The sequence below is a fragment of the Vanessa cardui genome, chromosome 1 (assembly GCF_905220365.1).
Source record: "Vanessa cardui chromosome 1, ilVanCard2.1, whole genome shotgun sequence".
In the NCBI taxonomy this organism is placed as follows: Eukaryota; Metazoa; Arthropoda; class Insecta; order Lepidoptera; family Nymphalidae; genus Vanessa; species Vanessa cardui.
Window position 1 is genome coordinate 11,048,994 of NC_061123.1, and position 27,402 is coordinate 11,076,395.

The window sequence follows — 27,402 nt, forward strand, 5'->3', positions numbered from 1 at the left end:
TAAAAGTATAATATAATAATATGTTGTATTTTTTTAAATTAGATGCTTTACTTATATATTGACCTATTCGAAGCCAAACACAGAAAAACGTTGTACAGATTTTTTTTGTAGATTTCCAAATATCGACAGAATTGTTGCAAACTATATTATATAAATCCTTAATATGATGAACAAAATATTAATTTTAAGAGAGTGCTAAGAGTTATTGGTATTGGAAAATGTTCATATCTCATATGTTAATAAAATTTACGGAATATAATCTTTATTTTAACCTTAACCCTAATTTTATAAAAATAGCCAATGTCTTTAACTTAAACCTACGAGTCTCACTTCTAACACGCGGATGAAGGCGTGGACGAAAACGAAAATTTTATATAAAATATTATTTGGACATCCTCCCATGGAAAAAAATTTGCCCAAAGTGTTTAAAAGCTACTATATTATTAATTATAATATTACCTTATTAAAACAAAGTATGTGTTACAGTTTTTATATTTAATTATCATCTTTACATTATAACAACCGGCATTCGGGACTCAAGTATCCTTCTGTTGGAGGAGGTCGTAGCCTAGTTAAACGAGTGGATTTTAAGCAGTACTTTTTTATTCGTGTAATAAATATATCCATATATATATTGGTGTAAAGTTAGAGGTTCTTTGCTAAAATCTAAGGACTTATAAAAAAATTAAATTTGGAATAGTTTAATGACTTATTATTTTTGATATAATTTTGTTGAGTTGGTATGTTATAAGTTAAAATTATTTTAAGGTCCCTATTATCAGAGGTGTTTGATAAAAGTGTTTTTAAATGTATCAATGGAATTCTTTAGTCTAATAAAATCGGATAGTGACGGTGGTAGTTTGCATTATGTACTTTCAAAAATCATTATAATAATCATACGTTCAATGTTCAACAGCAGTACTTGTCAACTTGTCTTTTCCGATTACGTTTTGAGCACGACCATCAGTGTACCAACACCATCTATTACCTAGAATTAATACTAAGTATTTTTGTGTTTCGGCTTAAGAAGTTCATGAAACACTATAACTAGACACAAGATATATCTTAGAAATCATGGTTTATAGAACATGATAGTTTCAAGGGTTGCTTTTCATTGTAATGATTATTTTTTATTTAAAATAATTTTTAAAAGTAATTCTTCTGTCATTTATATTTTTCGTTTTATAACACATTTATCTCACTAGGATAAAATCTTTTTTTATTTAATTCTATCTATGTATTTCTAGACAAGTTTTTAGCTCTTGCCGAGCCTTGTCGATGTTTAAGGTGAGTGAAAATGGCCCCACTAGTACTTTTACTTAGTTATTTTAAAAGCATTATTGAACCTTAGATAACTAGAACGATCATAATGTTAATACCACGGGATTATAGGACCTAAGGATTAATAATATAAGGATGTTTAAGTACAGATTATATCTGTTCGATAAGGGAGTGAAATATTATTAACGATGTCTTCATGAACAGATTTATATCTTTTGAATTTTTGTCGAGCCAGCGTGGATAACGTTGATTTTTATTGTCAAATCTACCCCCGGATATTAACGTAATCGCCGCCACGAGACTCGAGCGACTATCTATCGGACGACGTTACACCGTGAAAAACTCTTAAACATGTTTTGTTGATTTTAATTTTTTTTCATTATAGATAAGTATTAGAATGGGCAATATACATCGCGAAAGATATCGTGTACAGTTATAACTTTAAATTTATATTTTGATTTGTTGGTTGGTTTCATATATTTCTTTACAATAATAAAGATACTCTTAAGTAATTTGTAATATTTGAAGACGTTGTAGAATCAAAATAAGAAACAAATCATTAATTAAGTTAGTTTTGTTAAATAATTTTGAATTTACTTCCATCGTGTCGGTGTAAAAGCGCCCATCGTAGCGGCGTAGCGCGTGGCGTCGTAGCTGTAGGGCGGGCGACTCAGACGCGCGTGCGTGCGTCAGTGCTAAGCCGGCGGCCGCCGCGTGTCGCCGACTCGCTGATCTTGCTCGGCATGCGTCGACAACCAACGCGCTTGCATCCACCGATTGCACACAACCGTGCGCCCCTGTAAGTAAACACAGCATTTAAATTAAGAACTATCCCCCGACATACATAATTATATTTTTTTAATTCATGAATTCCTTTCGGAAGTCTTCATTTCCGCACGTGGATCTATAATCGGCGCTCAGGCTTCTGACGCACTAACAAATGAGCGGTTCGTTCAATAGCCCACTGCCCCTGTGAGAGGTTTCTAAGTGAGCCGATCTGAAGGGTTGTACAAAATTCGGTTGAAATGCTCTTAGAGGTATCCTTAAAACATATACATACGTATATCCGGAATGTACATAGAATGCCGTTCAAAATCCTAACCGCTGGCAGTGCTCTATACTTTTTAATGTTTACATTTAGCTTAGTGTTGCAAAATAAAAAGATAAAATTATTCCATATTTGTAAAGTTCGTATTTTATTACTTGTGTTAAGTAAATTGTGACGAAACTCATTTAAAATTATTTTTTCTAATGCAACTTTATTTTAATTAATCATAAATAGAACTGTTATAAACACGGTTTTATTTCTACGTGCAACTTTCATCTAGGTCGTCTTTTGTATTTCCCTGCAATTGCCCGAGGTGATCGGCACCTTTCAGTTTTTGCTTCATTCACAAATCTGTAAGGTGATAATGAGCCGGCCTGAGTTGAAAACACGACCCGTGAACCTAAGGCGTGTTCCTAGATTCACAAGACTTAAAATATTCGTGATATGATATTTTTGAATGCATTTATCTCTGGTATTTCTATGTGGGAGATTTCTTTAACATTTTATTTTATACATAAAATTAAAAGTAAGCATTTGAGTAGCTTATGTAGCCTCGCACTATCTTTCTTTTTCGAGTGTTCTGATTGAAACGCTTGCAATTAGTTTCACATTGCACTATTTTATAACGAACACGGTTTAAAAATATGTATTTCGAGCTCTTTTTCAATAAAATGGCATAAAATTTTATGTTTTTAATAAATATGATAAGATACTTCATATAGAGTAAAATGAAGTTAAATTATTATATTTGTCAAAATTTTTAATTGTAGTAACGTAGTATTTTTTTATACTGTATAAAAAATTCGATTAATAATCATCGGAAATGTATTGAAAGTACCTTAGAATTTTGTATTATCTCAATCATTATAAGTTTGTATGCCATGAATTTTAGACGAAAATACTTTTTGAATTCTCTTCTTATTTTCCTGGCAAAGGATACGCCTTTGCTCTGCGGTATTGCGATTTCTATAACGAGAACCGAACAATGCTACCTCGGAAGGAAATTCGCAAAATTTAAGCTTTTCTTTTTATAATAATGTACATCAAAATTTTTTTTATACAGTAAATAATCAGATACAATAATTCGCACGGTGTAACCCGTTCCTAATATTCCATTGATATAAAATAACTTTATAATCGAATCGTATAAGCTCTGTACTGTGTAAGTAGATTTAGTTAAGAGAGCTTTAACCCCGAAATTGAATTCGTCGCCGAAATGTTACATAAGGCGGATAAGGATTTGGTCCGAATGCATATACTCAACTCATTTCTAAAAGGAGCGCGACTATTTGCAATTTATGAAAAGGATTTCGAATTTAATGTTTTTTAAAAGTTATTTCGTCTTAGTTACAGAATAAAAAAAAACAGTTATAGATATTAATATAAATGTATATACTAGCTTTTAATTTAAATGTACAATATTGTACTTGATAGTGTAGTACTTAATTATTTACCTTTTAATTTAAATAAACAATATTGTACTTGATTGTTGTAGAACTTAATTATTTTATTGAGAATCAACAATTATAGCAAATATTATAGCGAATAGGTTTTTCTTTTACGTCTAAAAGTATATTTTTGCAACGTTTGTTACCGCTTGGTTGGGGAGTCCTGAATAAATGCATATATGATTTGTTAATAAAAGCTCCAGCCGCTCAGCATCCGCATCATCATGTTTGTGTTTTCAATATCAAAGGATTTAATAACAAAACTATTTTTATCATATTCTAGTTGTAATATTTATCAAAAAATAATATTGCTTGTGAAATTTGTACCTTTTCTATTTATTATTAAGTTTTAAAGGCAAATATTGCTTCTTCGTAATAGAAGTAGATTTTTTTAAAACATATTTTACAAAGCATGAACGCGCTTTAGTAAAACGTAAAAAGTTAATACACGTGTAAAGTGTAAAGGTATTAAAAAAAAACAATCTTAGTATTAATGTTTGTCATTAATATTTATATTTATGATGTTTAATATTATATTTGAAAGCCGTTTATAAGATTACTACCTATCCCAGAGGGTGGAAGTCCCTCTCCCTAGGACGGATTACAGAAAGGTGTAATCGGAATATTAATATTATCACAATATTATGTAACGTCAAAGGAACATAAAACGTGACATTATATGAGTAGCTAATAATTCTATTAGAAATATTTTTTTAAGCGAGTGCGACGTTGTGAAATGCTTATTATTTTTATAATATGAGCCTAGGTCGCCCTCGCTTTGAAAGGGCAACTTAACCTACATTTAAACAGGCTACAAGTGTTTACGCATCCATATGACCGCCGGCTGTCTAGAATATCATGACTTCCATAAAATAAAATACGTTTTAAGCTAAATTTTATTTTCTAAATATATTTTATAAGTTAGAGGGTGACAGTCCGCAAATGTTAATATTTGCCTAGTCTTTTGTTAAGTGGGTGGTTTGGAGGTTTTTCTTTGAACTTTAGACAGAAACTTATTTATAAATTGGTCCATAAAAATACCAACATTTTATAAGCAACATCGTAGCTAAGGACTGGTGAGACAGCATTCTGAAGTTGCGCCAATGGCAGCAGCCAGCAGCTGGGTGGTTGTCAGTTGCGCAATCCCCATAGAGAGCACTTTGCAGACTGATACACAGCCTGTAAGCCGTTGGGGCTCGGGTGCACATAATAAAACACTATACTTAATTGTTGATACATATTAATAAATAATAAATATGAGACAACATCACTATAAGTAGCTGAAGCACTTGTGTTATGGAAATCAGTAGTAACGACGGTACCACAAACACCCAGACCCAAGACAACATAGAAAACTAATGGTAATCTACATCCACTCGGCCAGGAATCGAACCCGGGACCTCAGAGTGGCGTACCCATGAAAATCGGTGTACACACCACTCGACCATGGAGGTCGTCCTATATTAAATATTTGATAATAACTTTGCAATGATAATAATAAAATGTATTTAGGAACGGTTTTTTAAAAACAGGGCGTGGCCAGACAGACTATATAAATATTGATAATAGGCAGAAGTGATATTGTATATAATATTAAAGCTACAAGTAAAGTTTACGGTTTCTTATAGATAAAATATTAGTGGTTTTTATCTAACAGTTCACTAATATATTCATTATAGGAAACCCTAACGTAATACCGGATAATGGATTGCGAATATTAACCAAATCTCGTGAGTTGTACCCTCGTAAACTCCATCCGTCTTCTCAACAGCTATTCGGTTTATAGAGGGTGTGAAACAATAAATGTCGCGCTCGTTTCTGTTACGATAGTGCTTTTGGTTTTCTGAATCGCTGAGAGTCTTGAAGTCGAGCCACTTTGGTAATTCGTTTCCTCAAAGGCATATTAACCTTCTATTCTTTTCCGATTTCAAAGAAGAAGGAGGTTCTCGACTTCTTAATCAAATCCAATATTATTTGGTGGGTGAGCTTTGTGCAAGGCCTTCTGTGTTGGTAGGATCCACTTATTGTATATTCTACCGCTAAGCAGCAAAATATTTTAATATACTAGCCACCTGCCCGGCTTTGCACAGATGTAATGCTGATACTATAGATTTTTTTTTGTTTCTTTAATATATTGTCCATGGGTTACATCCACAAAATCTACCTCTCGAATCACCCTATCTTTTAAAAAAACCGCATCAAAATCCTTTGAAACTTTGAATGATTTAAGCATACATACTGACTTTGTGTTACATTATGTAATGATAACGTTAAAAATATAAGATAATAATGCTTACCGAGAAAGTTTAAAATGAACAAGGCTGAAGGTGATTTTGACACTGTTGAGAGTTAAAGTGAACAGTTAGATCAATAATTTATAACTTTCGATTAAATGACAAAAGAAACGTCCCCTAGGGTTAATTTAACCTAATGGTTATGTCTGGAATCTGAACCGAAGATTGTGGGTTCATTTACGTCTATGAAGGTTACAAGTGGAGGACAAGTGCCGCAGTGACCCATTCAAAGATTGTTACTCTTATTTAAAAATAGTTTCCGCCCTTTTGAAGCCACGCGCGTTTGTAGGGAGGGCAGTTGTTAGATTTAGGCAGCGTGCGTGAAAAATTGAATAATGATCGGTTGAATAGTTAAGACGTGAAAACGTAACAAATAAGCAAATAAAAAACGTTTGTTAGTTTTAAAATACATATACTTTTAGTTTAAAGTACAATAAAAAAATTGTATTTTTACAAATACAAAAATTTAGACGAGTCGTCTAAATAAATATAATTTTGATCGTACAGTAGTAGTGTAAGGCCATGCGCAATAAATGGGTTACCGAACACTAAAACATTTTTTCTAATTGTTCCATATGTTTCCGAGGTTAGTTTAATCAAACAAACAAACTATTCTTATACTAGGATAGATATTATTCGATTTGAAGATTTTGTCTCAAAAACATAAGAAAATATATAAAGTATTCCAATGTTTTCATCAACATTCTGTAAATGAGAATAATGATTCCATTTACTACTGGCGGTTTTTCTTGAAACCCGACACTACTAGGGGACAATGTGCTTTTATAGATAAAGGCCGTATATACACGTTCTATCGCTACGATTCTAGACTTCTATTAAGCTGATGGCTATTATCTTACTCTCGTTTTTATTTATAAAACAATTTATTATTAAGAATTATTTTTCAACTACTACTGTTTTTATCATATTATGATAAATGAAGTCGTAAAATTTGCAAATATCCAGAATGTCCAGAGTTTGATACAGTTAAAATTAATCCTGAATTAATTTGTAATAAAAAATTTTTTGCTATAATTATTTATTAGACACTGACGCGAATTTTTGAGCACGGAATGTGATATGGTTTAAAAGTGGTTTTGTCAGAGGGTACATTCCACCCTCTGATTAAATAACAAAATGCATTAGTGTTTCATCGTTTTCGAAGCTATCAGTAAATATAGGTAACAATAATGTGTCTAAAATACCTGTATTTCTCGTCTTACTCAGTCTTATCGATAAATTTAAGTCTATTTTTATTACGATAGAATAAATAAAATGAGCACCGATTTCTGCGAGGAGAATGACAATAGCTCTAAAGTTGAAGGGTCTCTGAATATAACGTCGTGGGCTCGAAACAAACCGACGTCTCATCTCAACGAAATGACGGAACGACGATAAAACATTTTATGTCACTACTTTTGTTGTTTACTTCAAAGAGAGGGTTTCGATGACAGGGAATGATGATGAAATGTTAGAAGGGAAAAACAATTGTCGTTGCTCTCTTCTGGTGTTTAACATAACAGTATTCTGTAAATCCTTTGTTGGATATGAACGCGCACGTTTGTGTGAATATGAAAATAAATTTCCCCTTTTGACGCTTTTAGGCAGCCCGTTACCGTGCCCCTACATTGGTGCCATTGGTGTTGCCACAAGAAAATAAATGTTTCCATTTTGTTTTGAATTACATAACAAATATTCCTTTTAAAGCAATATAACACGTACTCTGTTGAGTCGTTTTTCTCAATCAATCAAACAGAACGCTTCGAGCTAAATATGTCTATGTTTGTAGCAAATATTCTCTTTCATAGAGGAATTCATTTACAAAACGAGTTTGTGCAAATAAAATACGTATCACTTCTTTTATGTGATGATGTCGTCGTATGCAGGTGCCGGCGGCGGCATGCTGGGCGCGCGGCTCAAGTCATGGATGGAAGCGCAGCTAGGGCGGGCGAAGAAGCGTAAACAGAAGCAGACTAGGCAATCGGTAGCCCCTTCTACCGGACCCTTGCCTCCCCCGCACCTGTCGTCCCCCGAGAGCGCGTATAGTACGGGCTATTCTACGGATGGCACGTCACCGGGCGCGGCACCCGCCCCGCTCTCCGCTCCGCTCGCCGCTCCGCTCGTTGCGCCCCCGCCGCCGCCTGCTCCACCAACCACACACCTCTATCACGAGCCGGCAAAGGTAAATTTCAATTACTATTGGTATAGCTTTTTTTTAAATAAACTTTTTGTTTATAGTATAATTTATTTTATGAAATAAAATAAGATGGCAATTACTGTAATGTACCATAACATTATTATAAGAATATCGTATTCCATAAGATAGAGCCTCCAAATTTAGCTCATCCTATTAACGATTTATATCATATTTTACAGTAACAAAGATTGTTATTAGGATAGGCAGCTTTACGGACGGAAGGCAACTACTATTGCTTGGGATCTTAATAATGTGATATGAGAATTAATACAGATCGTGAAATTGTTTAAAATTGAGACAACACTCGAATCAATTGTAATATAACCATTGAAATTACAATTCCCGTTACGTACCTTATGTATATGATATCATATCCGACAACAATGCATAGAAATAGCGATTGATGTATCTCGTTGAACAATTAATTAAAGCTCTATGTAGTTTTATTCTATAAAAAGTATTGAGTTTTTTAAATAGAAATACCGATAGAAGGTACATAAAACGTTCAATTCAACCGACTATTAAAGGCCAATTGTAAAAATGAACATTAAAATAACAAGTGCTCGTATATTTTCTGTATTGACTGCCATTTCAGAGCGAGCTTTTCATTTTATCAATTTCCTTGTACCTGAGGGATAGCATCGTCGTCTTTTGTTGCCTAACCGATGTCTAGTCGATTTCCCCACCGACTTACTTGTATACTATTGAAATAGTTTACGTATAAAATATTCACGTACAGTTTTAGCGGCTTATATATTGATCAGTTTTATACAGTTCAGTACTTTATGTAACGTTCGTTAAATATTCTCAATTGAGCCTAAGCTCTTCTTTGTCGTTTATGTACAATATAAGATCTTAATCCTCCACGCTTTATCTTTTCGGATAGATGGAAATGAATGTGTTCGATTTTGTACCTTATTTGAGTTTCGTTTAAATTCAAATTCAATATTTTTTATTTATTTGTTAAATCTGTATAGAATCGTGAATTCTCTGTACTACAAACTTTACTTTTTACACGTAGGTTCCTTATAGAGTGTAAACAATCGCTAAGAACGGATTTTACGAAACTACATCCTTAAAAGAGCAAAACGGGGGCTGGTAGTTTGTATTTTATAAATTTCGTGCGTGTTCCAATTCAATAACATATATTTGCGACGTTAACAGACTTAGATAATGAGTATGTGAGTAACTGTTTATAATTAATACGAAATTAGTTTATAAAGTTATAACAATTTCAAATTGAAAACGCGATTTATTTGATATTCCAAATTTCTTAGTTAAATTATTTCTATCAAAGTGTACCGCGCAAGACAAATACTTAGCACGAATGATACGTATGTACTTTACAAAGTCAATGGTTCTTGACATATATATACATATATATATGTATTATTTCCTCTGCATCATATTATCTGTCAATTCTTATATTGATTATACATTAGTAATTAGCACTCACACATTATTTACTATAAATATAATTTGGAATATGTTCCAAAAACCTTTTCCTTAATTGGAGAAGAGGCCTTAGCCCAGCAGTGGGTAATTTACAGGCATACTTATCATTTACTGTACAGCCATGCAGCAATACTTAGTGTAGTTGTGTTCCGGTTTTAAGGGTGACTGAGCCAGTTTTACAGCACAAAGACATATTATTTTAGTTCCTAAGGTTGGATGGCATGGCGATGTAAGAAATAGTTACGTAACATAAAATAGTGTCAATGTCTATGAACGGTGGTGACCCCTTACCATTAGGTGGACCATTTGCCAGTCCGCACATTATTTTATAACAAAAATTATCAAAGGTAAATTACCGCCCCAGGACTCAAGTTGGCTATTTAAATATAATACCAATAAAATAAAATACAGAATAACCAAGTAATGCTAGCGCATATACACATATATATTTGTCAATATTATAATTTAAACATGAATATATATAAAATATAAATAGGCTAGATCCTGAGAGTAGCATAAATGTGTATTTAAAATTCATATTTGTTAAAATAGTGTGTAAGTAGTGAAAACAGATATATACTTTTTCTTACTACGTACATACTTTTTTCTATAAAACAAAGAAATAAAAATAAATAAATAATTATTATTGACATACCACATAATAAAAAAGGGATGAAAACAGATCAGTTTCAACTCCATCGAAGATCTGTTGATGTCTAGTTAATATTTCTTATTTAACTGTAAACCGCCACACATAACTAAAACGAAAAAGTGAAAAAAAAAACACGAGCAGCTGTGACCTCGTGAATGAATGTAGAGTAATTAAAAAAAAAAAATGTTATAAATAATTAAATGAATCCTAAGGAATAGTGCTGATGTCTGGTATGTATAGAATAGAACATATATACATACTAAAGAAATGAATAAAACTTAGTATGAAACATACAAAAATCTTAGAAAGCGTTGGATGACGACGACATCGTAAGGTCGGAAATTGCCTCCGAAGTTAATAAGCTTTGGTTCACGAAATACCTGCGTACAAATTATTCCGACTATGTTATGCAGATATTTCAGTATGAACATTATTCTTGCATGCCAACTTAAATTGTCATTATATACCAATAATTACCGCAAACATAATAAACGATGGTTCTAGTTTGAAACAACAAAATACATTTGTCTAATAGCGAATTGTTCTGTGGCTCTAAACAAAAGCTGTTAACGAAGGAGAAACTCGCTTTAAAGAGTTCAACAAAAGTAAGTCGAAACCACAACTTTAATGATAAAGGAATACCAGTTTAATCTTAATAATTATAATAAAAAAGTGAAATGAATATCGAGTTTGATATTTTTGCGGTGAGTTTACAGTTTAAACTTACAGAAAAGTTGCAAGAAATTATAATCTGCAATTGAATTAAATTTTTAGTGTTAGCAATATTTATATGTAAGAATTTAAATAAGGCTTTGTGCAAGCCCGTCTGGGTAAGTACCACACACTCATCAGTTATTCTACCGCCAAACAACAGTACTCACCAATGGTGTGTTCCGGTTTGAAGGCTGAGTGAGCTAGTGTAACTACAGGTACAAGGGACATAATATCTTAGTTTCTAAGGTTAGTTGCGCATTGACGATTTAAGGAATATTTAATATTTCTTACAGCGTCATTTATGAGTAATGGTGACCACTTACCATCAGGTGGCCCATATCCACGGCCGCCAACCTATACCATAAAAAAATTTAAAATTAACTGTCTCTAATTACATTATTATTACATAAAACATTTTGTAAATATAATTTAGATTTAATTCTATGCGATAATTAGGCTGTAATTTTTAATGTCGTCATATAATTTCGTCCTTTTACAACAGAAAATTGTCACCTGAGCAGGAAATATTTATGGTTTAGCCTTACACGTAGCACATACAGGTGAACCGGTACTACCCACACTCTCATAACCCAATGGAAAAAAGGTTTAAGTTAATTCCCGAGCAAACGAGCTTAAACATCTGTTGACTCTGGGTTACTACTGAAAAAAAATCCGCAGAAAACGCAGAAAGTTTATAATGACCCGACACGGTATTAAGACCCAAAACATCGTGATTTAAAGCCTCATCAGATACCCTCTAAACCAAAGAGACAGTTTTATATATAATGTCGCTATTCCGTAATTATTTTGACCAATTTTGGTACATAATTTTATTTCCATAACAGTTTGATTATCGATTCCTACCATGGGCGTACACACGTGTCTGGCTTTACTTTATTAATTAACTAGACTGGATAAATTGATGGGGGAGCGCTTTATCTGAGCTATATAAAGACTGAACATCCATTAAAGGCCTTACTGACGAGCGGAATAATTTGTCTTAATATAATATCGCAATTTATATTCAATTTTAAAAGCTGTTCAAAGTTTTATATCTTTATCTTCTCCGTTTCATTTTAATATTTCAAATAAATTGTTCTAAGTTTTTAAGTAACTTTTTATTAATAGGCGCGTACTTATAAGAATAGATAATAGAATAACGACATAATATTATAAAGATTGATGTGAATTTCTTTTTTAAATATGAAATTATTTTAATTAACCTTATAAATACGATTCAAAATTATTTATTATTTTAACAGAAACGTTATTTACTACTTAAAATTTATTGTTTAAATTTATATGAAGATAATACATTTTTATCACTTATGCTGGTTTTAATAATTATTTAATAACAATTTAAAAATAAAAAATAGTACTCATTCGTGATAATAGATGGCGCTAGTTGTCACTTAAATCGCGATGGCGTTAACATAGGACGATGTTACTAGTACAAGCTGTATTCTGATTCTCACACTTCCTTGTCTTGGGGAGCATAGTGCGCAGTGATCGTAAAGTGAGAGCACTGATGCTGACACCCATATGTTATCTTGTATAACTGACCCGCGCCCAGCTGCCGTCAGGTAGTCTGAGCGCAATTTTTGTAAGGCCCTTTTACTTTACAAAGGGCAAATACTAAATAAAATGAAAAAATAAATATAAAGCTATCAGGTGTTTAGCATTATTTAGTTTTTTTTGTATAATATTTATCTTAGAGTTTGTTTTTGCGTAAATATTATAAATACATAATAATAAATCAGTATAATGGAATCGATTCGATAATTTATTTATTTATTTATTTATTTATTTATTTAATCGATACACCACAGTATTTGAAATATAACACTTAAAACAAGAATACAGAAAAAAGACACATACAACTTCAAACACTTAATAGGTATATACAGCATTAATAGTTACGTTAGCCTCCAGTAACAATTTTTAACTATACTGTATTCAATAAATACTGCAGACTGCAATAATAACACGCTTATTAATTATTTAACATTTAGACAATTGATAAAAAAATAAAAAATAAATGAAGTAGAAAACGAATACTAAATACACACAAATGACAATATAGGATTCTTAGAGATAATACCATAAATTCACAAAATTAAGCAAAATATAACAGTTTAAAAACAACAACAATAAAGATAATGGAACCTGATGTATTGTGCAACTGTTTAATGACTAAATAGTATGCTTTGTTGAGTTCGATAGTATTCATATTATCTATATTAATATTATAAATGTGAAAGTAACTCTGTCTGTCTGTCGCTCTTTCACGCCCAAACCGCTCAACCGAATTTGATGACAATTGACGTGAAGCAAACTTGAACTTTAAGAAAGGGCTTAGGCTACATTTTTTGCGTTACACATAAAAATCAACCTCCTAAAAGGCGTTGTATGTCTGCAATGCATTAAGTGGAGTTTAAAAATAGTCCTTTTATACTTTATATAACAGTTTGTAATCATACAGTAATGTTATCATTAAATACAAAGCATTTAAAAACGTATTATTTTCAAATGATAAAGTTACGATTAATCAGCGTTATAAATATTGGTTCAAGGTTAAGTCAATTAAAGTGGGATTGAGGACATCACTCAGTTGTCTAGTGTGAGTGACAAGGCTTGTTAAATGTATATATTGTAATACTATAAACTGTTTGAGATTGCTTTACGAATTTTATAGACTGTTAATGATTGCAAGGAATCTATAAACTTCAAGAATCAATAGAGCTTTCTGTTTCGACATATTTAAGACAGGAGTGGTTTATTTACAAGATTTCGTAATGGAATACGTTCTTCAAACCCTTTCCAATATTAAAAAAATATAAGTATCCATAATTGTTTAAATTTTATAAATCACGTGAAAAATTGCGCAGGAAATCTGTAATACCAGCCTTGTCATTTTGTTTTGGCGATCCTAGGCAACAATGGTCGACAAGAAACTAAGTAGTTACTTTTATATGAAAAGATATGTCTACTTATATGCACAATTAAAGATCTAAAGATATCGTATGGATATATGTATAGGATATCGCTTCTCGCTCACAATATTTGATATAAGATTTAAATTTATGGATAGGTAATGGTGGAATTACTGTTGAAATGTTATCATAGAAACGAATAATACTCAAGGAGGGATGTATTGATTTTATTTTAAAACTCAAAACTCAAATTGCTTTATTCAATATGAAATCATTAAACTTATTTATTGATAGTCAAATTAAGAATCATCAGTTCGATGAACCGGCGAAAGGACTCAGCAGTTCTTTGTTTTGTCAAATTAATTAAATACATATATTGCATATGAATAGAGATTTGGAACCACACTTATCTTTTTTATATAGTAGTTCCTGCCAATTATTTTAATCAACTTGTATAAGTAGCGTTATTGCTTTATTTTATTGTGTCATTTCAGCGCCGTTCAAGCACAACAGTTCGAAGATGTATACCAGAACCGCCCATCTGTGCGACGCCCTCACCTCGACCGCGGTGTCGAATTCGTACCAACCCGTGGCTAGGCGGAACATCCCCTAACGGAAAGAAACGAACTCCGCATCTCTTCCAGCAACAGTCCTTGCAATGCCCGCCGCCGCAACAGTTTCAATTACAACACGCTCCTTACTCTTTGGATTCACATAAATATGGATCAAGGTAATGTTTATGAATATATATTTAACTTTCTCGATAAAAATCATTTTAAAACAAAAGAAAAGTAAGCAGATAAAACACCTATTGCCTGGCTAAGGCGTTTCCGTTTGAAGAGAAGGTGACAAGAAAAGAGATGAGAAAGTAAAGATGAATAATGATTCAACAACGGTGCTCAAATGTAACCTACATTAGATCACCGGGATTCAAATGTGGTTGATTTTCATACGAGATATGCAGGTTTCCTCACTTACTTTTCCTTTATTTTTGAGCACGTGATGAATTATAAACACAATTTAAGAATGTAAAATTCAGTAGTGCCTCGTCTTAGGCTTGGAATTCTCGATTAACGATCACTTTAAAATGGATATATAACACATGGCATTTTATTTTCAGGTCGCCTCATTTGTCACCACACGTGTCACCACATCTATCCCCCCACCTATCCCCAGAGCCTTACAGATCATCATATTACCGAGGTGGGGTGTCAAGCGATGAAGAGTGTAGAGGCGTAAAGAGCAGGGGAAGGGAAACAGCTATACTTTCAGATGCTGACGTTGATTCTGATGGAGATACGGGTTTAGATGGGGGAGATGAAGATGAGCCAGATAGTGCGTCATCACCGAGTAGACGAAGAGCTAGAAGACGTAGACCACCTCGGAGACCACCACGTTCTGCCGGTTTGTCTAAAATTGTTGTATAATGAGCAATATGATGTGGGTTAGACATGTTTGTAAAGGATCGTTCCAATGATGTTCTAGTAAACAGATATGTTATTAAGGCGTAAAAAGTGAAGACTAGAAAACGTCCTAATTGGGACGTTTGTTTTCAGTCGTTTTACGTAGTAATACGTTATAATACATCATAATTACGTAGTAATACGTTTTGCGTAATTAAAACATCTAGTTATCCTTTTTACTTATTGTTTTTATCAAGCTATCCTTTTTACTTTAACGAAATGTAAAAATAAACTAATATTAACGGTCCCCGGCGGCGGCGTTTTCTTCTGTTGTTTAGTATGGATATAACATATATGTTTATTAGAATATTATTGGATCTTTCAATACTGTCATAATGAGGTCTAGTGACATCACTTGTATTTTGACCGTATTTTAAATTATTTTATGTCAGAAATACCATCCAACCTTGATGTTTGACATTTTATAACAGTTCCCAATTTTACCGGATTTAATTACCTTGATAATACAATTAAAGATAATATCCTGCAAAGAAAAATGTAAACCATCGACCATTTGAACCTTTTTTCGTTAGTGTATAACCTCACCACGTATGATCAGGGGGAAGAAGGTATGTTCCTTAAAAGTTGCTTAAAACATCACATGTTTGATGAGTAATCTTTAATTAATAAACCAAGACAAAACGGACACAAGAAAAGAATTAATACAATTTTTTTTTATGGTATAGGTTGGCCACGAGCATATGGGCGACCTGATGGTAAGTGGTCACCATCACCCATAGACAATGACGCTGTAAGAAAAAATTTACTATTCCTTACATCGTCAATGTGCCACCAACCTTGGGAACTAAGATGTTATGTCCCTTGTGCCTGTAGTTTCACTGTTACACATAATTAATCAATGTCTTACCTTTTTAAATTAAGTATATTACAGTAATATTAACTGAACAATTCAGGCGCAACTCCACCTCGTATGCGTCGTCGGTGTCATGCACCCCCAGCGCCCCCAGTACGAGAGAGAGATCCACTGATGGAAGCCGATAGAGAAGCCGAGAGAAAGTACCGAGAGTTGATAAGAGAAGCTGAGAAGTTACTCGTTACAGTGTCAAGAGCACCGATAGAACCACCTCATAACCCAAGAATTAGAGAACTGAGAGCTACTGAGGTACACTTTTAGCTTTTGTTTTTATTATCAGAATGCATTCCTTTAAAACTATTAGAATTTGTCAATCACCTAATGTAATTATTCCATGGCACAAATATTCCTTTACTTATAACGTTTTTACTATTATATAGACGTTTTCCTCTTGTACTGTCGTGTATTATCCGAACCTGAATGATTTAAAGGTGGAAGCGCCCCGACGGAGCCCAGAGCGCACTCACGTCACGAATTTCATCCGGGCGAACTCCCCCGAGCCTCCCCGGAGGTTGTCGCCAGTGGCGCGGCGCTCCCCACTCGCGGCCCCCCCACCTACCAATCGGCCCCCCGTTCAGCCCCTTTCGCTCCATGATAGACCACACTCTGAACCGCCTAAGAGAAAGGCGTATGCACGTGATGAGGTAAGATTAGCTTTTAGTAATACCTTGGATCTTAAAAAGATTGATCTCTATACTGCCGTGGTGTATCTATAATGATGCTAACTGTCATCTGATCGACTTTCACTTTTGATGGCAAGTTAATAAGAAAAAGATTCTCTATCGACAAACATATGTACGCGGTTTTTTGATATCTTGATTAGTTTATAAGTTACATAGATTTACACTTTTACCGCGTTTTTTGCTCATAACTCATAATTAATTTAGGTAGATAACTGCGATATAGGTATACCAGGGCAGTATGGCTGTATTTTATTAATGTTTTTATAGATACCTTTTTAACTAGGTAACAACTATTTCCGTAAACACTGGTAGAGCAGTACAGTACAGTACCTCCTTTACCATTAAGGTGAGGGTTTGGAACATATTCCAACACGTTGTTTCAATGCTGGTTGGTGGAATGCACATGTGGCAGAATTTCGATTAAATTCGACACATGCAGGTTTCTTCACGATGTTTTCCTAAACCGAAATCGCGTTCTAACCCATTGGTCATCTCAGCTCAGAGCTGGTAAAGCAATTTATCTTTCATCGGCGCGCCCACCTCTATCGTCTTGAATTCCCCAATTATGCCACATGTACTACTATTCAAAAGAAGACTAGGTTTATTATAATATCCGCAATGTTTCCGTATTGGAATATTTCATTTTTAATTAAAGAATCGGTGATATTCCACATTACGGAATTATCATTTAATGTGTTTGGAAGATACTTTAAATTCTTTGGTTAAATTATAATGTTTTTTTGATATACACCGATATACATATCAGCAAGAATAATAATCAAATTAATTGCCATATTGATAATCTTAATGAAGATATTACTCTCTCAATTCCACAAATTACTTTGATAATCAAGTTACGTCTATCTAAGTAATTTGTTAATTAAAGTCAATGAAGCTGTAAAAACTTGATTGGTTAGCTGATTAAAAGAATCCATTGTCACGAACCTTGACACTACCTTGTAGTACTTATTGTTTAATGCTATTGTAACTTGAATTGCTTAATCGTATTTCATTAGCGCCGCTAAGAGTGTAATTATCCCAATTGTCACATTCGAAAATCGATATGACACTGAGATTACTTACGTACATATTTGAAGTGTTGTGCTTCAAAAGTACTAAAATAAACGAACCAATATTATTACAATTATGTGCTGCTACGCAGTGGCGGATTTACAAATCTGCCGCTAGTAGGCTAGTAGGCTATTGCTAGTATGCTATTCATATTTTGCCGCCCCTTTTTTTTTTTTCAACATTTATGATTTGTGTTCTATCGCCCACATTACATCGGTTTATTCTCGTGATTAGTATCTGATAGGTGATATTTCTGTCAGTTACTAGATTATTTTTCCAACCCGCTATGTAGTGACGAGTATACGGATTATGGACCTAATGTAATGTATACATATAATTATAAGTTTCTTTTTTATACCTGTAAGACAACATAACAAATTTGGGCTAAATTTGCCGCCCCTCTAAATCTGCCGCCCTAGGCTCCAGCCTACTTAGTCTATTGGTAAATCCGCCACTGCTGCTACGCTTGACACTCTGATGTAATTGTTGAGGAATATTGACAGATAATGAATAATGAAAACTAGCATTAAGTAGAAAATTCAAAAATATGAACTTGGATCATTTAATTGTAACATATTTTATTATGAATTTTTTGACGGTCATAATTTTATTTTCCAGGTGTTACAGACCCTGGAGAGTCTGCGCAAGAGTTTGAAGCAGCAGTCCGCGCTGCTTGCGGTGCAGCGCACGCGCCTCGACTCGCTCTAACCAACTGACGAATAGCAGTAGAATGTTTTGTTTACAAATCCTTTGTAGTTCTTTGTTATGTATTGATGTGCTTGCGATGTGGATATATTGAATTATCTTTTAGTTGTTTCGAAAGTAAGTACTACATACATTTTTCGATCATTTGAAATCGTATTAAGAGACATAAAAACAATAACAGTTGGAAATAGAACCAATCAAACTAAACTAAGACTACGATATATTTTTATATAAAGAATACAACAATATTTTTACAAGATGAAAGTTATTTTTTTGTAAACCGTGAATTAGTCTCAGCCTACTTGAACTTTTTCATGAAACTCGATTTAAAAAAACTATAATAATAAGTACTTATTATTCATCAGTGATACTGGTCTCCTATTAAATTAAATACATATTATTTGCTGGTCGTTTTTGTACGAACGTTGTTGTTCGTCGGTATTTATACGCAAGTATCGTATAGTTTACGTCTGTATTTTCCATTTCATTTATAATTAACCCGTATAATGTTATTCCATTGTATTCTAATCGCAAGTACGTCAAACCTGTAGCTCTTCCATATTTCCTAGATAAATCCCTCCAAAGATCTAGTCTAGTCTCCATAATTAAACGTTTAGTATAGTCTTGTTATCGTTTCGTATAGGCGAGGCCATTTTTATTATTCCAATAATATTTGTAGGATCAATTTATTCGTAGTTAGTTTGTTTGTATGGATGTAGGTTTTTGTAAAACTGGATTAATCTTTGACATTTATTTAAATATTAAATATTTTTATTTATAATTGTTTGGTGTCCGTGTTAAATTATAACCTTTGTGTGCTTTGTGAATTGGGTTTTATGATTATAAAATGTATTTATATATTTTAAAACCTTATTAGTTATGTATATTAAACAAAATATACCTGATTACAGAACACATAAATTACGATCCCGTTGTTCGAAGCAAGTGCGCTGACGTTTTCGAAATTATATTCCATTTTAGTCGGTACGTCAACTAAAGTTATTTTTTGTATGGCATTAATTATAAGAATTTGTAAGAAATGTAGAGAGGATCAATTAGCATAGTATAACATGATTGATTTTTAAGTTGAAGTTCACGTTTTAGTTGAAATCTCTATTTTTTAAATAAATTTAATACTCAAAGAGAATAACATTCCGAAAAACATAAGAAAAGTCTTTATTTTATTGAGGTAAGAATTGAATCGAGTGAACATCTGAAGCGCACATAATATTATTATAACATTTCATTAATAAGGACTAATTCATGTCTTCTCTTTCTGGCAGCTAAACTGTTTCTTTCTTGCGTATCCTTTGGTTTTTAAAACTGTCGTTTCTTTTTAATTTCGTTTATTTTTGACATAGATAAGAAATAAATCCTTTTGTGTATGTTTTCATATTTACGTTGGAAGGTATGTTTGTTTTATCCAGTTTTACAAATGAACAGTTATTAAGCTTAGACGTTTCTTAGCAGATGTATCGAATAGCGATATAGTGTAGCACTAGTACTAGGGCGGTCTCGATAGGGTAAACAGCCGTGGCCACGGTGTAAGACTGCATTTACTTGATAACTAATTATACACAATGTTTACTCGTTATATACTCGATTGATGTTTAAAATTAATATTTAAATTTATTTTAATACAACCATTATTTTGCTTACAAATTGCCATTGTAAATATTATTCATTTAAAAACAATGGCAAACGATAAATAGGGAATAAATTTTGAGCATAAAGGTTTAATTAAAATAAATTAATTATAAATAATTTATTGTCTGTACCTACATAATACATTTAAAAAAAAACCTCTGTTATTTTATGAGTTATATTAAAACTATTTATATTGTACCTAAAATAATATACCATCTCGACGAATCCGATCCGCGCGCTGCTACCTTAATGAGTGAATTTCGTTTTATATATATTGTATATACATATATACAACATTAGGTTCGAATCGAGATGGTTGTTATCGATATGTAATCGATTATTTATAAATTTTTAATTGTATAATGCTATTAATTTTATAAATATCGATCGAGTAAGTTGGATTCCGATGTGTCGGTGTCCCATATTTTTGTTAGTGCAATTTTAAATGACAGCATGCAATGTATGCAGCGCTCTCATCAGCTATATGTAAATATTAATCCATTTACTTGTTAAATGTAAGTATAAATAAGATTTATACGTTTAGTTGAATTTTCATTAAAATATTTAAAAAATCTCGAGTTTTATTCCATTAAAATAACTTATGAAGTTACTTAACATATACTACAAACGTTTTTTTTATGTTTGTATCAAAGTGTATCTAGGCGTGCATTTGTCGCCCTTTTTATTTGATTACAATTTATAAAGCTTCATTTGAATTTTGCATCAAATTTTTATTATAACAAAAAATTAAAAACATGAATTTATTATATGTAAACAAAAACATGTCTTTTTTTTCACAATATGTCTACATAGTTTGTCAGTTAGTCAAAGTGCCCGTTAAATATTCTTATAGTTCATCGATGTCGCGTTAGTTCTTTGTTTTGATCTTTTTTCATGCTATGTTATATAAGTATGCAAATCAAGGTGATAAGGTGGCGCGATGGAGGCCCTGTAGAAGTCAGCGCGATTTGAAATATGATGTGTATTTTTTGTTAACAATATTTGGAGTATTTTCTTTTACCAGTGTGGATACAAGTTTTTTGAGTAGTTTATGCACTTTAAATGATTAATGAAAAGTGGCAATTACATAAGATCCATTCTATTTACTACAGTTATATTTCATTTCGCTATAATTATTATTTGTACGAATTCTTAAGAAAAAAAAGTCATTGACTTGTATTGATTTTTTTTAAATAGTGCTAAAGGTATACATTTTTAATTTTCGTTTAGTAGGAATTTTAACTAAAGTTATAAATGCAAAAATAACTCTGTTTGTTTGCACTGGCGGATTTACCAATAGGAAGGAGCCTAGGGCGGCAAATTTAGAGGGGCGGGCAATTTAGTCAAATATTCTTTTTATTACAGAAAGAAACCTTATAATTATATGTATACAGATTACGTCCGTAATCCGTATACTCGTCACTTCGTAGCGGCTTGCAAAAATAATCCAGTAACTAACAGCAATGTTATCTAGTTCACAGTCATACTAATAATGGGAAAAAGCCGATGTAATGAGGACGATGGAACAAAAATCAATAAACTTTCAATTTCAGAATAAGTGTAGTTAATATGTAAGTATAATAACTAACGTATTGATTTTCAAAAGTCAGTTGGCGCGGCAAAATCTTAATAGCCTACGTCAAATTTTTAAATCCGCCAATGTCTGTTAGTTGTGGATGCAGGGTTCTATGACTGTTCTGGAATAATTTTGGTCACAAATTTTAATCTAAGCGGGCGGTTCGCTATATATATTTAAATACGACGAAATCTATCTATAATTGAAAATCGTACCGAATATATCTTAGGAATAGTATTATTAAATGACAAAATAGTAAGCTTAGACATAAGTAGAAACAAATTAATGAACAGTATACTAAAGCGCGTCAAGTGTAAGTTGGTGTGTGGCAAAAACATGTACTAATTTTTTTTGTTCATTTATATCTTATTTGTTTTATTTACCCTTATGAAGAAAACTTACCCAAAATCTATTGAAAATGAGACGTAGAGAATTATTTTATAGGGAGATATTGGTAAAATAAACAAAAAAGCGGCATAACAAAGGGTATAGCAGGTGCTGCCACAGGAACGCCAACTTATACTTGACAGTCTATTAAGATTTTATAGATTTGGAACCTCTAGTTTAGTCTATGGCATTTGTCAAACGCCCCGTGGTTAATAGTTATGGGAACGCTTCAAAATGGCGTCTCAGGCAAATCCCTGTGATGGATAATAATAACTTTAGTAGGTATCCACGATATACAGATTCAAGCATAAGTATTCAAAGCGTGTTTATTTATTCTACAAATGTCATTAACACATTATAATTAACGTTTTGTTAAAATGTTTTAAACGCAATATACAGTAATACCGTTCCTAGATGAACCCGGAACCTTTATGAATATATCTAAATTCTAAACTCGTTCGATAGATGTCGCTAGCCATGTAATCTTAAGTCCTGAGTTAAAACTAGATGGCGCTACATGTATGGTAACTTGGCTTATCAACAGTTATTGATTTTTAGCCGTTCCAAAGAAAGTTCTAGAAAAACGTTGGACTTGAAGTCTGAACTGGAACACTATAGTAAAATAGTTATATGTATGTTCTTTGCTAAAGTTTAACATTAATTGTAATATTTCGTAACTTATAAATATATTATGATACATCTAACACTTATTAAATGTAAGAAAAAAATAAATAAAAAACAAACATAAAGATCGGTAAGCTTTGTTACAAAAAAAATTATTTCACTATGGAGGAGCTGGGATTTGAACCCAGGACTTTCAGCATGCGAAGCAGACACTCTACCACTGAGTTACACCCCCGATAAAATATAATCTAAAATTGTCCTTTCTATAATTATTATACTGTATATATATATTTTATTCTATTTTACACAGACGAAGTATCGAGCATTATTTAGCTTCCTAGAAAAAGTAAAAAACAAAATTAAATTAAAATAGTTTTATATTAAAAACCGCTGACAAAGTTGTCACGCAAAAATAGGCTTGTTAGCTTCTGCGCTAAGAGCCTGATTGATAATCTCGAGTCATAGTCGAACATGACGCAACGCTAAGCATTGAATTAACATAATTGTCCTTACTGCACGCGATGCACGAGATCATGTTGGGCTTAAACGCATTGATCACTGATGTTACGCCATTTATTGTAAATTGTTATATATTATATACGCGATAGGAATCCTACTGGAAATCGTATGGGTACATACCTGCTTTATGCTTATTCAAGCACGGTGTACCACTAAACCGAATTTGATAACATTTACTATGAAGTATGGGATACATTGCTCGAAGAACTGACGGCTGATGGAGCCGACGAGTTTTCGAGTGGCGACCACGGACCGGAAGACGCAGCGTGGGGAGACCCCACAAGGTTGTCCGACGACCTAAGGAAGGTCGCGGGAAGACACTGGTTGCGGGCTGCACAAGATCGGCCGTCGTTGCGATCTTTGGGGGAGGCCTATGTCCAGCAGTGGACGTTCTTCCGCTGAAATGATGACTATGAAGCGAGCGTGAAACTCAAAGTAAGAAATAAACTTTCATACTTGTCTAGTGATGGTCAACCATCATTATCTAAGATGCGAGAGAAAGCGCGGGCGACAACTAGTGTTTATATAATATTTATTTATTTGTTAGAATAAAGGCTAAGGACATCACACTATCGGGCCAATTAATATGTCCTTAGACATAGTCCATAATTATTTATCTAAAAAGTAAGTCTTACTGAAAACTAATAGCCTTGTAAGTCTATCTATTGTAATTCTTTGCTTATGTATACAATAATGTATTTAGACTCAATAAAGCATGATATTTTCAAGATAAGTATTTTGATGTTTGAATAGAATTAACAAGATTTAACAATCTGTTACATCACAAGAATCAGGTGATTCTGAATGACACGCCAATTTGCGCTGGAATGAAAGCGTTCACGGTCAAAACAATTGTTTTTATAAGAGAATATTTTAGAGTCCCGCTACACGTAGTCTTACTTGCGCATTGAATTCCTATAAATTAATGAGTTACAGCACTGATTTGAAAAATTGTTGACGTCATTGTGGCCACTTCTTTTTCCAAACTGTCGTCGATTTGATGACAATTAATGCGATTATTTTTAACACGCTTTTATAAGATTGGGCTGTATGTATGTATGTAACTATGTAACGGAATCTTTGATCGTGAATTTCAGCTATTTCCAAAATAAACTTTGCATACGTATAAGTGCCAATGACAATGCAATTAGCATGTTTTTGTTTCTCTTTGCTATTGTTTATTAACAAATTTTTGCTCTTCAGGTGACATAATGCTCGACGGACTTTTTTCAAGCCTTCGAAAACAATGTGCATTACACGCCGGCTATCTTTGGCTTAGTCAAATTAATTCTTTCAAAAGATAATTAATTCAATTTCTATTAGCTATATTGAATATATAATAGTGTTACATATATTACATAAAAAAACAATATATGATTAAAAAAGATAAGTTATAGCAAAAAATTTCCAACTTTGGAAATTCAATGAATCCTTTCTGGGGCAAGGTATTCGATTCTTTAATAAAATTCCACATGTACATAGTTGACTTTATTAATTAAATATATTTAAATTTTATGTTAAAAAGCAATTATAAATAATAATAATTACTCAATACAAGATTATATAAAAAATAAAAAGTAGGTATTCAAAATATATTCTCGATAGTGTCTCAATTAAGAATCGATGAAAGCTTTAAATTTAAAATAATATTGTTAAATCTCGAATATAATGCTTGCGAATTTGACTAAAAGTTTAAGTGATTGAAATTATTTAAAATGAAACTATTGTTTACGTACGTGTAAACTTGATTTTTTGTTGGTCTCGAGTAAAACAATTATTATGTAAGTTGTTATTAAGACTACATCTTTAATTACAAATTTCGATAAAAAATACATGACCAAACAGTCCGTTATGAAATTATGTTGAATGAATCTTCATATCTATCGTTCACGAGATGATTTTGATGATTTTTAGATAGTGTTGAAATCTAGTAAGCACATTTTGATATACAAGTAATATTTTCCTGTTTTTGGGTATAATTCTGGTCCATGTTAACTTGTGTAACAGTCAATGGTTTTCGCGTGACACATGCGATGCATTCACAAACCACATCGCATGAAATCTATATCTATATTAATAACTAGCTGTGCCCGCAACTTCGTGCGCGTTTTAAATTTAACCAAAAAATATATTGATGTAGTCTAAGTTGCTCCTTATTATATCTGCCTGTGAAGTTCCGTCAAAATCGGACCAGCCGTTCCAGAGATTATCCAGAGTTGTCAGAACGAACAATCAGATAGCGACAAATTGTAATAAATGTTAGTAGGTACATATACTAAATATGTACCGAGTATAGTTAGCCACTGACATACGCATTTAGTAAAAAGAGGTATTGAGGACTGCTAATCTTTTAGACATTTCACTTTACACATTTCAGATTTTATACATCAATGACTTTTTAACTGATGTTATTAAGGTTCTTAATTTGAACTTGTAACTTAACTTGAACTGAACTTAATTTGAACTTGAACGGTTTGCCCTTGTGTTGGGGTCAGTGTAGCTCCAAGATGGATCACCTCCTCTGATCTTCATTTCATTTAATTGTTATTCGACATAGTTCAGTTTGAGTAGTGGGTTCGGATTATTCTACCATGCTGATTAATGTGGCCTCTCCAATAATGGTGGATACATTTGATGAATTGTGACGGATTCTCATCCAACACATGCAGGTTTCCTCACGATCTGCACATAAATATTCGCCTGTGCTTGCTGGGTTGCACAGTCTTCGGTTCAGATGCAGTTTTCCTAATAACTATTGGGGTATCTTGGCTTTTTGTTAAAGTAACCATGAATATAAAATAAAAATATCCAAAATATTTGCAGCATAAATTCTTAAGTTAACAGCTATCGTAATGAAAAGATCTAAAAATATGAATCGGATTAGAAACTTTTGTCTGTATGTGTATGTAACAGGGAATAAAAAAAAAATATTTCTTCAAAATAATACTTTGATATATAATATATTCTAATACACTCATAAAGTATAAAAAATATATATTAATTAGCCAATTAAAATGGGATGTAAGTAGATAATCTTCGCGATCTGTAATATATAGTTAGCGTATTTTTTATTCAAATGACGTAGATTACTAACGAAACAATAATAACAATTACAGTTTTTTTCTTACGTTACGACCTTTATTGGTGGGAAAACTTGAATTGATAATTATCAATTATTAAAAAAATATTTTATTTATTTACATAAGTGTATTTCCGCGCTACTTAGAATTTTCTATTTCACCTCCTAAGATCCGAACTACATATATAACCTTTTGTGCTAATTTATTAAACACTTTATATGTTCAATTTAATTGTAAATAATTATTTAATTGGCCCCGACTCATATCAGGGAAATAATGGTGAAGGTCGGGTAGGCAGCGGCATATGTACATTAATTAACGTGAATACGAATGCGAAACGGCGCTTACATTCGTATCTTCTCTCTAATACTAAATAAAAAAATTGTCGTTGAAATAATTGGACCTTAGAGTAATAGAAAAGTATTTCTAAAACATATAACACCTCGCTTTATTGCCTCTATTGGATGAATAAGCTGGCTCATTTTTCATCTAGATTCGCGGTTATGTGGTAATCTTTCTTGCGGGCTACAGTAGATAATTTATTAGCGTTCATATAATATCTATATATGTAATTTATTTGCTAAAACCTTAATGTAAAAAACTCCATTTTAAATAAAGGCTTCGTTTGTTATATATAATGGATTTATGCATGGTACAAAACCGGTTATATAAGTACAGATAAGATTATAACTAGTGATGTGCCGGATATCCGTATCCGTATCCGTATCCGCGGATATTCGAGGCAGAAGAA

The 27,402-nt window shown here is 32.6% G+C and overlaps 1 protein-coding gene and 2 non-coding genes across 3 annotated transcripts; 2 read left to right on the plus strand and 1 right to left on the minus strand.

Moving 5' to 3' along the window:
- Window positions 1-1,990: 1,990 nt before the first annotated feature.
- LOC124531086 (serine/arginine repetitive matrix protein 1-like) lies at window positions 1,991-20,936 on the plus strand. The gene is made up of 7 exons (XM_047105544.1): window positions 1,991-2,080; window positions 7,958-8,253; window positions 14,517-14,752; window positions 15,143-15,426; window positions 16,400-16,608; window positions 16,791-17,003; window positions 18,732-20,936. The coding sequence occupies exons 2-7, from the start codon at window positions 7,972-7,974 to the stop codon at window positions 18,819-18,821; spliced, it is 1,314 nt and encodes a 437-aa protein (XP_046961500.1). The 5' UTR covers window positions 1,991-2,080; window positions 7,958-7,971; the 3' UTR covers window positions 18,822-20,936.
- LOC124534758 lies at window positions 12,564-12,698 on the plus strand. The gene has a single exon (XR_006966758.1). It is a non-coding gene; the product is annotated as a U4atac minor spliceosomal RNA (small nuclear RNA).
- Window positions 20,937-23,215: 2,279 nt separating the features above from the next.
- On the minus strand, window positions 23,216-23,287 carry Trnaa-cgc. Its single transcript has one exon. It is a non-coding gene; the product is annotated as a tRNA-Ala (tRNA).
- Between the last annotated feature and the right edge of the window lie 4,115 nt (window positions 23,288-27,402).